The sequence below is a fragment of the Muntiacus reevesi genome, chromosome 20, assembly GCF_963930625.1.
Source record: "Muntiacus reevesi chromosome 20, mMunRee1.1, whole genome shotgun sequence".
In the NCBI taxonomy this organism is placed as follows: domain Eukaryota; kingdom Metazoa; phylum Chordata; class Mammalia; order Artiodactyla; family Cervidae; genus Muntiacus; species Muntiacus reevesi.
In genome coordinates, this window is record NC_089268.1 from 43,421,532 (window position 1) to 43,437,580 (window position 16,049).

Sequence of the window (16,049 nt, forward strand, 5' to 3'; positions counted from 1 at the left end):
CCGTTATTAAGGATACTTTCAGATTCCCTTATCCCTAAGACTTTTGAGCACTTCTCTTCAAAAAAACCAAAACCAAAAATAAAGGCTGGTCGATTTAGGACTCCTGGGTTAATTGGGGTTTTCTTTAGATTTATTTTTAGCTGTCTAAATTCTAAAAATGCTTTTTGTTTACATGACCTTTTCCCAGGCGGCTCAATTATTTGAACATAACTTTACTGTAGAAGATGTTTTGCTGAAACCGTAATTTATAAAATTTCAGTTTTTAAAAAGTGATTAGCGTATCATTTTGCAGATTTGTGTTATTATACTTTTCTTCCACTTAGCTGAATGTAAATATTACCTGCATATGTTAAGACAGTTTATCAGCATCTGTACATTGCCACTTCCTTTTTTATCTTCGTAGCTGAGTTTATCACCTCTCAGTGGTCCCCCGGGCTGAAAACCTGTGTCCATAGTATGTATACTAATGGTAATAGACTAGAGTGGCTGAGTTCATTCTGTTTCTTTTAGGCCATGTGACCATGTGCGAATTTGCACTGCAGGTGTACACCCAACTGTTTAATGATAGGATATACATTGATAATTTGACAGAGTGTATGGTAAGAAAAGATATGATCTCATTGATGTGTGATGGTTATTGTATAGCCAATATAATTTTTGACTTAAAAGAAGGGTTTAATTTTAAAACAATCATGTTAAATTTAAGAAGGGAAATTCTGCTACCCGTGAAGGTAGTGGTATAGTCGGACTGAAAGATTAATGACTGTACTGGGTGAAGCATATCTAACTGGAACACCTGAGTAATGACTTAGAGCTTTATTTCTCATCAGCTCTTTTGGGGATTGTGGGGCTTGTCTCATTCACTCTGAGTACTTTCTGACATGCTGCTTCAGCTTCGTCTTTATTCTGGTGGTTTTATGGGCATATTTGGGCATATTTTCTCTTGCTCACGTGGTTTTGTTCACATGCTAGCTTTCAGGATAATTTGTGTCTTGGATGGTAGACATAGTGGGGGATGTGATATTAGTGAATAAAATTCTCTGCGATTAGATTGAGGAATAGCTAATATGTAAAAGTTTAAAAGCCATTGTCTGATTTCCTAAAGATGTCAGCAGTAGTATGATATATTCATTTCCTTTCTTAAAAAAGAGAAGATAGCTGGAGGGTGGATGTGTTTCTTGGTAGGCCATAACTGACCAGAGAGCTTCTATGGATCAGCCTCTGTATAGAATTAGTGACCAACGTATGTCAGAGAACAGCTTTGTAAATTCTTTAAGTAAGAAAGCTCTTTCACCAAGTCAATCTAATTATATAAAGTTTCACTTTAAAAAATAATGATACAGATGCTTCTGGTTTAAAAAGTAGGTCATTTGGCAAACATGTGTTGTTTAGGAATTTTACATCAGAGTAGTAGGAATTTTACAAATTATATGCAAATTTAGGTCTAATAAAATGAATCATATTCTCATCATGTTCTTAAAGTGTATCCTTTTGCCTCTTAAAAATATTGTCTACCTTAAAATATTTTATTTTGTTTGCAAAAAGGATTACTAGATTCAATGTGCTTATTAGATTCTGAAATTTCACCAAAACTAGTAACTGTGTGAAGAGTTCCATGTTTAACTTGTGCTGTTTTGCATATTGGATTGTGATAAGTGTGTTACTAAATTATTTATTCTGATGAGACCAGAAATGTATATAGCATTCAAAAACTGTGTTCGTTCCTGAGTTAAGATTTTCATTTGAATATATGTCTTGATTGTCCTTCTTCCTGTTCTTATGCAGGTCATGGCAAAACCCCAAAAGATGCGGCGTCAGTTCGTGCCACGCATCCAATACCAGCAGCCTGTGGGATTTATTATTTTGAAGTAAAAATTGTCAGTAAGGGAAGAGATGGGTAAGTGTAAATTTTGGTGGGAAAAATTTGTTTATGGGTAATTATTTTTGTTTTCATTCATAACCGTTTTATGATGTAATTGGAAAATTGGAATTTTTTGGAAAATTTTGGTAACTGAAAGAGTGGAATCTGAATATTGTAGTATAGCAGGTTTTATTTGGTTCTGCTTAAATACTCGTTGAAGTTAACATTTGAGTTGATAAAACTACCAGATTTTTCTGGTAGGTTTATTGTTAAAATGGAGAATTGGAATAAAACAATAGAGAGATAATGGCTCATTTTCCATGCCTTTCTTACACTGCCATTTTCTGAATTCCGCTGAGAAGTTAAATCTTCTCCAAGATAGTTAACCAAAACCAAAAGGTGATTCACAGGTATTTTGTAGGGGTGGAGACTCAGAATTTTAGGTTTAGGTCAGGGAAATGTATGTTAGTACACTCTCAGCTATTCGCAAGGATTAGGATGTAGTTTAGAAGGTTCCAACTGATAATTTCGTGTAGATGCTGGAACTAACTTTTGTATCATTGCTTTTCAACTTGGGATCAGTGGTGTGTGGTGTGTCCACAGCAGAGTGCACACATGTGGTGTGTACACACAGTATACACACCACTCTGTTAGGGGACTAATAAAAATAGAGCAGTTTGGGTCTTACCCCCAGAGTTCCTTAATCAGTATTTGCAGATGTAGAGCTTGGGCATGATGGACGTTTTGAGGACACTCCACAGGGAATTCCGGTGCACCCCTCTCTCTGAATAAGAGCTGATTATGTAGACTCATTGGATCGGTTCTGTGGTATTTCCTGATAAATTTATTGTGGTATCAGAGATCCTTTAAAGCATCTCTAGAGTTGTTTGTTCAGCTTCCAAAGTGAAGTTACTAGAATGTGTAACTTTACCTGTGTTTGAAGTGAATCATTTCACCCCTTTTAGTGCTTCTTGTGGGTTTAATTAACAAAATAAGTGTGTTCAATAGATCATTCCTCTTCCTTTATTTGCTGAACGTCATCAACGGCAATGACATGCAAAGTACAAAGTGAAACCTTGGATTCAGTGGTAACTTTTTAACTACTTCAGTTTTCCCAGGGTGATCAGGCCAAAGATAAAATCATAGAAGCCAAGAGTAAAGTGGTTGAGAGACCCCAGATTGAAATGGCGCATATTGTAACCATTTCTAGTTGTACCGCTGCATGCTCTCCCAGTTCTTTTATACTTCAGATTATATCATTAGCTCCGTAATGCTGGTGTTGCCCAGGATAATTCCCAGAATTCTCTTTCCCTTTAACTCTACATGCTCTGCATGAGCTTGACCTTGTATCTTCATGGCTGCCAGCACTCTGATGAGTCTCAAATCTGCAACTGCATCTCAGGATATTCCCTTGAGCTCTGGACCAGATGTTTGTATTTGAATGTCCCACAGGCATTTAAATTTAGCTTATTTAAAGTCGTTTTCTCAACCGTAGCCTGGCTCATGGTTTCACTATTGCTAGAAACTTGCATATTTCCTGCCTTTAACTTTCTCTGTCCACTTCTACAGTTTCTGCCCGAGTCGGGTTGGTCGTCTGTTCCCTGAATGCCTGAGACCTCCCAGGTGCCCCCTGTTTTACTCTCACTCCAGTCTATTAACTGTTGTCCATCTTCCTTCTGATACAGAACTAAAGTGTCTGTCCCTCTCTTAAGATTATTTAATACACCGGTTACTTTGAGAATAAAATCTAAAACTTCTTAGCAGGATCCTTCGTGATGTATGACTAAATGCCTTGCTAATTTTTTAGTCTCGTCTTTTTGTGGCCAGAATTTCTTTTCATTTTTGAAACCAGGTATATTTTACATGTAGTAAAACTTAAAACTGTTTTACGTGCAGGTCTGTGAGTTTTGATAGATGTGTACAGTCTTGTAACCATCACCAGAATCAATATATAAAACAATTCCATCACCCACCGACACCCAGATTCCTCCATATCTCTTTTCAGGCAACCTTTCCCTATCTCCAGCCCCTGGCAACCACTGATTTGTTTTCTTCCTTTATAGTTTGCTGTTTCTAGGATGGTATATATATGGAGTCATGTAGTGTAAAGAGTATAGTAGCCTTTTAAGTCCGGCATCTTTCACTTAGTATAATGCATGTGAAATTCATCCCTATTGTTGTATGTATTGGTAGATCAGTTCTTGTTATCGCTGATTGTATGGAGGAACCAACCACAGTGTCCTTACTCTTCTGTTGAAGGACATCAGATTATTTCCAGTTTTTTGGCAACTAGGAATATAGCCATTGGAAACATTTATGTATAGGTTTTTGCGTAAACGTGAGTTTTCACTTAACTTGGGTAAATACCCAGGAATGGGATGGCTGGGATGTTCGTTAAGTGTCTTTTTAACTTTATAAGAAACTGCCAAGCTGTTTTGCAGTGTGGCTGAGCTGGCTTCCGTTCCCAGTAGCAGTGTGTGGGGTCCCGGGGGCTGTGCCTCCTCAGAAGCCCTTGGTATCGTCAGGGTTGTTTTGTTTGTTTGTCTGTAATTTGCTGCCATTCTAATAGATACCTAGTGGTTTCTTGTGATTTTTAACTTACATTTCCCTAATGACCAATGATGTTGAAGAATCATTAATTCTTATCTGCCCTATATTTTTTTTTAAACAAACTGAATAATTCTTTCATCTTAATTTTAAATTAATTACTTGTCAACAACTATGGACATGGTTGAGAAAGGACGTAACAGATATACTTAAGAATACTGAATTGACCAGCGGAATTGAATGGAGTGCTTGTTAGGGCAATTCTCATTTTAGCCTTCACCCTGATCAAATTTAAGATCTTTATTTCTCCTCTCTTTCCTGAGCTGGGGGGGCTCAAAGTGGGGTACCCAGTTACTCTCCATTCCCACTTTCCTGCCAGTTGGGCTTGGAGAAACAAGCCCCAGAAAACAGAAAGTAGGGTGTTAAACAGAGCCGAATCAATATGAAGTGACCCAGCAGGAGAGGGATGGGACACGCTTTAGGTTAGAAAATGTTATCTAGTCTAACTGGGGTCCACTGGCCGCACCCAGCAGTGCCAGCCTGCCGGCCCCGGCTTGTGGGGAGCAGTGTTCAGTGTGAGCGCCAGGCCAGGAGGACGGGCAGCCTATGCCCCTGCGACCCAGACTCCCCGGTGGCTTTCCGGGGAGGTCTTTCAAAGGCGACACTAGAGGTGAGGGCTGCAGGGTATATGACCAGCCTGTGGGCTTTCTTCAGCTGGTGGTGAGATAGCAGGGTGATGCTTTGGGAATCTTAATCACCAGCCTTCTGGTTCCCGCCTGTCCAGGGTCAGCATGTAGCACAGTCACCATCCACCCCCTGGGAGGGTGGGGGTTGTGTCCCTTGAGGGAGACTGGGGCTCTGAACTAGCAAGCTGTCATTACTTTTGTGCATGACCGCTGTTCATCTATTTCTGCATGCCCTTTCTTCCCTAGTCAGTCACTGCTGGGTCTGCTCTTAGGAAACACGGGAGGGCTTCCGTGCCCGCGAAGGCCTCTGGGGCCTGCTGGGTTTCAGGCTGCCTCTTTCTGATACGTCTTGGTCTGGAGGGGAAGAGGGGTGAGAGCAGAGAGGGAGTCAAGTTTTGGATAGAGCAGTTACCCGTCAGCCTGGCGAGAAATTAAAACATGAGTTTCTGTTGCCCCTTTCCCCGTTTGCCAAGCTTATTAGCTAACTTAATACTCTTCAGGTCCTAGTTTATAGGTACCTTTTTATGGTGGCACTTTCTCCTTCCCAAGATCAGATCGTGTCTTTATCATGCTTCCTTTGCTTTGAGGGCAGACAAATTATAGTTCCTATGCTGCTGTAATTGTCACTTATTGATTCAAGGATAAGGGACTGTTTTATATTTCTGTATTTCAGTGCTTTATTTTTAGCCAGCCCTCATGAATGAGCAAATGGATACATGAGAAACAGTACCTACCAATGGCGAAAACCATTGGTTTTTTTGTCTGATTTGTTTATTTCCTAGTAATCTTTTTGAGTGCAGTTTTAGGTCCAACTCAATGCTTTTGGGAGCGAAGAACAAACAGTTCATTTATGGAACAAAAGCAAGTCATGTAGCTTCTTTTGGCCAAGTAAGGTCTTTCTGGAGATACATTGAACTGTCATCAAGAGATAAAAGAAGTCCTTCCTAAATTCCTAACGATGTTGTGAAGATGTAACCAGAAAGAGCATCTGTCAGCTATCTTTCATTTGCAGTGATATATGCTCACCTAAGAGTTTATTATATTTAATTTTGAATTTTTTTTAAGCAATGTGTTTATCCAAGATAGGGACAGATAAATAAGTATTTGGATCCAATATGGCAGTTTTCTTAAGAGAAATTGTCATTGTAGCAGGTTTTTTCATAAAGTGGCAGGAGTTGGGTATGAATTGCTTCTCAGTTTATTTGTAAAATGCATGATTTCTAGGTTGCCTTGGAAAATTAGGAATATGACTGTGAAGATTATTACTTGTATTTCTTCATTGCCTAAGAAGTGAGGCTTGAAGGAAGCTTCTTATTGAATAAAACAATATATTTTGCTTTCTGCCTTGGATTTTCGTTTATTTTCAATTTCTTTTAAATGTTTATTTTCATTTAAACATAATTTTTTTGTATGTTCAGCAAAGTAAGCTTACTTTATTAGGACAGAATCACCAGTCTAGATTTTTAAATTTAAAAATGAATTTCTAACATTTTGCAACCAAAAAATTAAATCACATTATCTGCATAAAACCATTTTTTAGGAGACTTATTTAAAGGGTATATATTTACTTTATGTTCTTGTTAATTCTTATTGACTGTCTAGATGAATTTCTAATAGACTTTGTCTCATGAATGTACTTTCAGTTCAGGAATTTCATTCAGGTTTTAAATTATGCATACTAATAGAGGCAGTGGGGATAAAGTTAATTATAAATGTGAGAGATAATAAAATTTTTATTTGGAAATTTTTAGAATAATTTATTATGAGTGTGATATTTTTAGCTCTTCAAACAAAATATTGATGCCATTCTGCCAGTGTGATTCAGGAGAAATCAGCAAGTTATCCAGTCTCTGTTCTGTTCCTAAATTCTGCTGATAATAAAATGTAGTCTTCAGAACGTTCCTTCTATGCTTCCTAACTTTTCTGGATTATTTCCTGGGGGAGTAGAAAAGAAATCAAAGGCCTTTTCCCCCCATCTATCCTTAAAAGGTCTTTCCTTGTAGTTTTCTGTTGATAGCAGTAAAGGGAAACACAGACGGAAACTGTGGAAAAGATACCAAATGAGCGATATATTTATTAACGTAGTGAATTTAATGAATTGAACAAGAGTGATGTATGGTATATCAGGCGCTGTCAGCAGCTGAATGAGTTTCGATAAGCACTTATTTATCTCTGCCGTCTCCCTAGATTCCAGTAGAGAACCTGGCAGCAGAAGCACAGTAAATGCATTGAGTGACGCGAACGCGGGTTCTTGTCCTCCAGGAAGACAGAATTCAGAATGTGGAGGGTACAGTGGTGCGGGTGGGAGCAGATATGTGCGAGTGGCTCCAGATGAAGGCGTGCTGTAGTAAGTACTTAAAGAATGGGAGACCATATGGGAGAACTGAGGAGCTGATGATCCTAGCTCCAGGAAACAGATTTATAAAGGAAATAGTGTTTGATCGGCCTTAGAAAATGAGTTAGACTTTGAGATACTTTGTTGGGGAAAAATATTCCTGACTGTGCTCAGTGGGAGGAATGGAACCATATGGTGTCTTTGGCTGAGGTGCATGACCCAGTGTTAGCAGTGATTGCGGGCTTACGGTGACGAGTTCGCAGAAGCACCAGCGGAGTCGGAATCGGGTATGGAGCGCCGTGATGATAGTTCTGTGGGCGAGTACTCGGTAGGTAGAAGGGGGCTTCAGTCTTCTTGAGTCGGGCAGTGGTGTTTTATCTGTTTAGAAAGACAGTTCCGAGTGGGGAGGGGATCCAGTGTGGAGAAGAGCCAGAGGTGGGAGCGAGGCTCTGAGGCTGTGGCCCGGGAGTGAATTGTGATAGAGGTTAGAAAAACAGGAAGAAGAGGTCGTTCCACCTGTCGGGCACCTCTTACACCAGCTGCGGTGCGCGGAACCTGGGGTGACAAGGACGGGCTGGCCGAGACCGGGCCCTGCCTTCCAGACGCGTGCAAGTAAGGTGAGAAGCGAATGTCAGCACGTCGTAACACATATAGGACAATGGCTGTGTGAACACAGTGGAGAGGTGCGGTGGGGAAAGGGACCAGCTCTGCTGGAAGATGGGGCGGCAGTCAGGGAAGGCTTAGAAAGTGTGCGTGTAGTTACGGAAGAGGAAGAAAGCCGGACACGAGTCTCGCTCACTTCCCTGTCCTTCAGCCACTGCTCAGCCTCCTTCGACCAGTCTCCTAGGAATCCCTCCAGAGGTCGTCCCTCAGCAGAGTATTCAAAGACAGATGGCTGCTTTAGAAGCTGATTTAGTTACTTTTGCTAAAATACAGTGAAGTACTTTGGGATTTGGATATTGGCTCTGCCACTTTAACCGGGGCTTTCCTAGTGGCTCAGACAGGAAAGAATGCCTGCACTGTGGGAGGCCTGGGTTCGATTCCCTCGGTCAGGCAGATCCCCTGGAGGAGGGCTTGGCAACCCACTCCAGTATTCTGGCTGGGAGAATCCCATGGACAGAGGAGCCTGCTGGCCTACAGTTCATGGGGTTGCAGAGAGTTGGATTTGACTGAGCGACTACATCACTTTCGCTTTTCTGCCACTTAGTAGTTCTGTGTCCTTGTACTTTTTGACAAACTTTTTTTCCCTTTTCTGTAAAATGGAAACAGTGCCAGCCTCATAGGATTGTAAATAGTTCAGGCAAAGCAGCTGTTGCAGTGCCTGCTGCAAATCCTTGATGCTGCTGTTGCCGATGGAGAAAGAAACACAAAGGTTTGCGGCGGGAATGTGTCTGGGGTTGATCATGAAGGGACTTCTAGTGGATAATCTCTACCTCTTAGGTGCTAGTTTTAATGGGGAATGATAACGATTGGATTTTCATGTTGGGACGGTTACTCTGATACAGAAAAGAGAGGTCTGAGAGACACAAGAAGACCACTTGGGCCATTATGATTTTGAATTGGCGTAATCTGTGTAGTGGAGTTAGTGACAAAAATAGATGGATTTGTTAGCTCTTTAGGACTTTAAAGAAAATGGAAAGGCTTGATGAGAAAGTGGGGATAGTAAGGGTAGGTGTTAAAAAGCAAAGAATGCAGGGTGGTGACTGGGACCGTCGATTTGAGAGCTGGTGCTGTGGCTGAACGTGATACAGAATACCGGAGGGAAGTGGGGCTTTGAAATCGCAGATAATGGGAACAGTGTGAGGCGATCCAGATGATGAATTAATAGTAGGGCTTTGGCTAAAAATAAATGGGGTTTAGGAGAGAGAAAAGCTGTCAGTGGATTTTGGAGTCGTCAGGATGTAAGTTGTTGAAGCCTCGAGAATTGATATGATCATCCAAGTATGTGGTGTAAAAAAGAGGAGGCCCGAGGATGGACATCTAAAACACCGTATTTATAGGAAATGTAGAAGGGTATTAATAGCTAAGAATTCTGAGGAGGGATGGTCAGAGTCAGAAGGAAGGTCATAGAGAGTCCTGAGTGGTAGAAGCCAAGGAAGTCAGTTAAAAGGAGAACTGAATTGTCTGCTGGTTGGTCACTGCGAAGGTTGTTAATCCTTGTTCTAGCAAATCCCTTAAAGTTGGGGTGGGAGTGAGTACAGTGTGTTAAGAGTGCGGGACAGGGTTAATGGAGCCAGAGGGCTGCCTAGCTGTGTGGCTGTTATGGGAAATAGTCATCCTCCATCCTTCCAGAAAAATAGGAAGAAAATTACATCTTGGATAAATTCTACTAATGATTCAACTTGTTTCCTTCCAGTGTTTATGTATACACTTGTATTACACAGCTGTACTCTTCCTTAAGCAGTTTTATAGCCTGTTTTTATTATTGATTTACTTACTGTGTATTTTTTAACCTACTTACTGGTGTAAGCCTTTAGCTATAAGATTAAAAGCTCTGGTCATCTTTCTTCTTTTTGCTTTGTTTTTTTTCCTGCAGTATCATCTGTTGTATGTGTATTAAGGCCCATCCACAGCTATTCTCCTCTTGTTATTTGTTTCTCTAACTTTTCACTATTCTAAATGATTTTTTTGCATTTGCATTAAATGATTTTTTTAAAATCTTTCTTAGGGAAGATTTCTTGAAGTAGAATCAGTGTATCAAAAGGAAGACTATGTACACTTTTAGATGCATGATGCAATGGCCAAATTACTCTCTAGAAAATTGAGTTCAGCTTCGGTTTGGACAGGACAGGCTTGGTCACATGTGTAAATTAAGGAGAGGGAATCACTGGGGAATCCAAGGCAAGTTGAGGAAACAAGCTCCTTTGCTGCTGGAGTGGGGTTGAGGGGTTAAATATAAGTTAGGAATGTGGGCTGGAATATGCAGTTGATTAGAACAGCAACATCTCTGCTTTAGGGAGCCTGTCTTGGCAGCCTTTGCACCTCCAAACTAGGTTAGACTCCTCTTTTATCTGCTTTCATAGTATTCTACTCCCCGTCATAGCATTTCATCATATTCATAATTATTTATGTAAGATCTGTCTTCCTTGTTAGTGTGAGCTCCACTAGAGAACAGACTTTTGTCCTTCACAACTTAATCTCTGTTGTCCCACACGTAGTTACGTAGTAAATATACATTGATCAGAGAAGTAAAAATGTTGAACTGTGAGATCTAAAACCATGAATTTGTTGTGACAGCAATTTACATATGTAACATTATTTTTCACTATGTACTCAGCTGGCTGGGGAGGAAAGTTGAATTGCATGATTGATGCAGAATGGAAAATTACAGTTTAGGAAGTTAGAAGAACAGTTGTAGTAGTTGAGGTTTATTGGTGAAGGAACATTCAAACAGACAATTTTAGTTCAGGCTGGGTGAAGGAGAAATGAAATCAGTAAAGAGCTAGTAAAAGTAGACAAAATGGAGACATTTGAGGGTTGCTGAAGAAGAGGTGTGGTGGGATTTCTAAGGTGGAGTTCCCGGAGCTGCCAGGTAGGATGTACCAGTGAAAGACAGCCTATGTGAGGAGGAGGGGAAGGGCTTTTTGGTCAGTTTTTTTCACTAGGGTGTCCTCAGTGCATAGAACAATGCCAGGCGCAAAACAGGAGCCTGGGTGAAGGTGGTGGGAAGAACAGCTGCTGCTCTGCAGACCCTAGCCCTGTGTCCCGGGCAGCGTACAGGTGTTGGTGTTTATAAAACGGACAAGGTGAAGCTTGGGTTTTGGATACTTCTTTACCTACATTTTGAAACCGCCAAAGATGCTTGGGAGCTGCATTTTTGATGGTAAGGAGGAAAGTGTTATTTAACAAGTGCCTTGTGAATGTGGGGAAAGTGCCCTAGAGAGATATAACTGCCACATTTCTTAAATGTATCTTGAGTTGGTTATCTGTCTTCAGTGTTGTTGAAATCCCAAGTCACCTCTATGCCTACTCCATCACTTATTTTATGCCCAGCAAATGCGTGTGGATTTTTTAAAGAACATTTTCTCCAGTTGTAAGGCTACGTATTCTTCCAAGGAATATATATATATATATATATATATATATATATATATATATATATATATATATCATTTCATGCAGCATGTGGGAGGTTAATTCCCTGATCAGGAATCAAATGGAATATTCCAGTCAATATTCCAATCACTTGAAGCTTATTGGAGCCTTAACCAGTGGACCACCAAAGAAGTATCCTGGTAGCGTATTCTTATGCAAAAGAGAAAAATCAGACAAATCCTGTGAAGTAGAAAAAAGCATAACTATTTTAAATAGCATTTGCAGTCCTACCACTCATACTAAACTACAGTTGATATTTTAGGTATATTTTACCTTTTTTCCTTCTATTCAAACAAATTTTAATGTTAGTCTAAGAATGAAAAATTGATTTAAGATATATGCAAATCATATATACCACTACCTATGCTTAATATGAATTTAATTAAAAATTGAGAGAAAATCCCATTTTAATAATGTCTTGAAGATACCCACAGTCTTTCAATATAACATTAAGGTTATATTTGTTGTTTGTGTTTAGTCCCTAAATCGTGTCTGACTCTTTGTGGCTCCATGTCTGTAGCTCTCCAGGCAAGAATACTGGAGTGAGTTGCCATTTCCTTCTCGGGAGATCTTCCCTACCCAGGGATCAAACCCAGGTCGCCTGCATTAGCAGGCGGATTCTTGAGCACAGAGCTACCAGGGAAGCCTGTTAAGGCTGTATAGCTTTGTAATGAATATATTATTACTTAGTCATATTTCAGTTATACAGAATCAGAAAGCAGTTTGTAACCAGTCTGTTTATGTTTATTTCAGATATATTGCATACTTGCTGTTTGCCTACTGCTGAAATCACTTACATAAACGTAAATGTTCCGGAATAGAGAGATGTGATCTGTTAGTCCTGGACCTTCTGATTTTCTGGGGGTGATTTGGCACTTGAATAGGCTTTTCAGGAGGGCCGGTTGAGATGTTTAAAGTGATGACAGAGTAGAAACTGTTTGGGATAGAAGCATAGGCTGGCGAGTTGTCCCTCATCCTAGGGCTGCCCTCTCTGTGATTTAGATGGTGCGGAATCTCAGCAGCTTTCCTCCCCAGCATTTTCACATGTCAAGAAGAGTTAATACAGTGAACACCCACATATCACCTTAATTTTAGAGTTAGGATTTTGCTCTATTTGCTTTATCCCAGATCTGTCCATCCAGGAATACTTTTTTTTCTTTCCCCTAAATGCAAGGCCAGAGTTTCCAAACCAGTTTTAATTCTCCAATTTTACACTTGAATCTCTTTTCTTACTCTGAAAATCTTGTTTCTAATCCTATTGACATGATTTTATTTGCTTTGTCTTAGAACATAACTATACATTTCTGAATGAACATACCAATACTATTACTAAAAGAATGTTGAATACCATATGGTTTTTTTTTTTTTAGTTTCACACTAATTGACATTTTATTAGTTTCACTTGTTTAAATTTATCTTCATTTATAGGGATTGTTTTTTTCTTGTTGATTTTTGTTTAAATTAAATAACACATCTGAACATTTACATTGTTCACAAATTAAAACTGTACAAGAAGGCCCTTCACAGAAGGCTCCCTTTGTCCTTCCCCATAGGTAACCATTTTCACTGAGTCTTGTTTTTTTCTATTACTTCCTTTTGAACTTACAAGCAGATATGCCAGAGAAGACTCTGAACGGATCTCACAAGTCACTGGTGACACTAATTGCCTCTAGATATGGGGAAGTGGTTAGGTGGAAATAGGAGTGAAAGGAAACTTTAAACATTTTTGTCACGTTTGAATTCTCATTTTTTTATCATGATGTGGTCTGTTTGCCTTTTTTTTTTTTTCTTTTTAAGGCGGGGCCTTAGTGTATTTTTACGCTTAGAAAATTACTTTATAGTAATACCTATAGTCTCCTCTTTAAAGATATTCTCTGTTGTGAGGAGTGATAGAATTAATTACTAACCTCTTTTGGACCTTCCCTTCCCTCTTTCCTAGAATCTTTTTATTGAGTTTTTCAGATAACCAGCGTTTAGGTTTCTTTGCTGAGGCGGGGACGGATGGGAATCTTTCCGGTCCTCCTCTTTATTGGTTGAAGTATAGTTGCTTTACAGTATTGTATTCGTTTCAGATTTATAACATAGTGATTATTTTTTAGGTTATACTCCATTTAAAGTTATTATGAAATATTGGCTATATTTCCTATGTTATACAATATGTCCATGTAGCTTATTTAGTGTATACATAGTAGTTTATACTTCTTAATTGTCTACCCTTATCTTGTTTTCTGTATCTGTGAATCTGTTTATGTTTTGTTACATTCATTCCTTTTATATTTTAGATTGCATATATGTGATAATATATAGTATTTGTTTTTCTTTGTCTGACTTATTTCACTGAACTCAATACTCTCCAAGTCCTCCATGTTGTTGCAAATGGCAGAATTCTTGGCTGCATAGAACTCTGTGTGTGTGTGTGTGTGTGTGTGTGTGTGTGTGTGTGTGAGAGAGAGAGAGAGAGAGAGAGAAAGTGAGATCACATCTTTACCTATTCATGTGACGCTTACGTTGCTTCCATATCTTGGCTGTTGGAAATAATGCTGCTATGAACATTGGGCTGCATGTGTCTTTTAAAATTAGTGTTTTCATTGTCTTCAGGAGTGGAACTGCTGGATCATATGGTAGTCTGTTTTTAGAACTGCTTTTTAATTGACTGCACCAATTTCCATTCCCATGAACAGTGTACAAAGGTTCCCTTTGCTCCACTTCTTTGCCAGTATTTGTTATTTGTGGTCTTTTTGGTGAGGGCTGTTCTGACAGGTGTGATGGGATAGCTTACTCTGGTTTTGATTGCTTTTCCCTGATGACTAACAGTGTGAAAAACCAGCTTTTGGTTTTTTTATTTTCTCAGGTTTCCTGTTTTCAATTTCATTGATTTCTGCTCTGATTTTTAATATTTCTTCTATTCCTAGGTTTATATTTTTCTTAATTACTGGTTTCCTAAGATAGAAGCATAAATTATTGGTTTTAGATTATTATAATGTTCAGTACTGTACATTTTCCTCTAAGTACCTTTTTTAAGCTGCATCCCACAAATTTTGGTAAGTTATGTTTTCATTTTTATTTAGTCTAAGATATTTTAAAATTTCTTTTGAGAAATCTTCTTTGTGACCTTTTTGTTATTTAGAAGTGTGATGCTTAATCACTAAATAATTGGAGATTTTTCAGCTTTTGATTTCTTGTTAAAGTTCATTATTGGTTTCAGAGTGTCCCTTGTATTATTTCAGTTTTAGAAATGTGAATCTGATCTTTCCTGGTGCATGTTTCTGTGAGCTTGGAAAGAATATGTATTCTGATGTTTGCAGATGTGGAGTCAGTGAAGTCCGGCTGGTCGATGGTGTCCTCTGTCTGGTTTTCCGCCTGCTCTGCCTGCCAGTTACAGAGGTCTCCAGTTATAACAGTAGACTTGACTGTTTCCCTGTGTGATTCTATCAGTTTTTGCCTCTCATTTTTTGACTTTTGTTACGAGGTGCATCAGCATTAAGAATTGTTATGCCTTCTTCAAGAATTGACACGTCATAGAATGCTTCTCTTTATCCCTGATAATTTTCCTTGTTCTGAAATCTGCTTTGTTTGGAACTAATATAACTAGTCCAGCTTTCTTTTGATTAGTATTAGCATAGTGTACCTCTCTTCATCCTTTCATGTTAATCTGTCTGTGTCTTTATAATATAAAATAGGTTTCTTGTAGAGAGCATTCGTGGGTCTTATTCTCTTACTCTGTCAGTTTCTTTTGATTGTTTTATTTGGACCTTTCACATTGAAAATGATTATTGTTATAATTGGGGTGATATCAGCCTTGATTTTAACTATTTTATCCATTGCATTTGTTCCCTGTTGCTTTTTAAAAAATCTTTTCCCCCTTCAGTGTTCATTGAGCATTTTTAAAAATGATTGCATTTTCTCTTCTATCTTGAGATAGCATTTATAGTTCTTCTAAAAATTTTATTGGTAGAGTTGCAGTAGACATTTTCAACTACTACTAAGTCCATTTTCAAGTAACACTTCACCACTTTACAGGTGATGCAGATGCTTTCTGACAGATTATAACCAATCGCTCCTCAGCGGTACCAGCTCCGTCACCGCTGCTTTTCTCCTTGCTTCTGAACATCCTTGAAATGATACTGTACACAGAAGCACGACCACTTGTAGAGGATGCACACACATGACCGTGTATGCCAGACACATGAACTAGCTGACGTGATTGGACATGTGAACGCACGGTCGCCTCTGTCAAAGTTCGCAACTTGAAGATTCGTATGTAGGCGACTTACTGCACATAGTATCTCAATAAGCTGCTTGTCCATCAGATCTTCTTGCTGTCTTGCTGCTGTTGAGTTTGGGCTTGTTTTTGTATGTCATGCAACACCTCAGACAGCTGCCAGCTGCCTTGGTTCACTCCTGGGTGTGAGCCACAGCCCTGCACATCTGGTGTTGCAAATCTCCCCTGTCCAATAGCTCCTTCCACCACTTCGCAACTCACAAGCTGCAGCCCTATTTCACCGACTTCCCCAAGTAACCCTTA

General features: G+C 39.3%; 1 protein-coding gene across 1 annotated transcript in view; it reads left to right on the top strand.

Annotated features, from left to right (window-relative positions):
• RANBP9 (RAN binding protein 9) overlaps positions 1-16,049 on the top strand; it is a 70,254-nt gene that overhangs the window by 12,383 nt on the left and 41,822 nt on the right. The window contains exon 2 of the mRNA XM_065912675.1: positions 1,786-1,897. Within this exon, the coding sequence (XP_065768747.1) occupies positions 1,786-1,897 (112 nt within the window). The remainder of the gene's footprint in view (positions 1-1,785; positions 1,898-16,049) is intronic.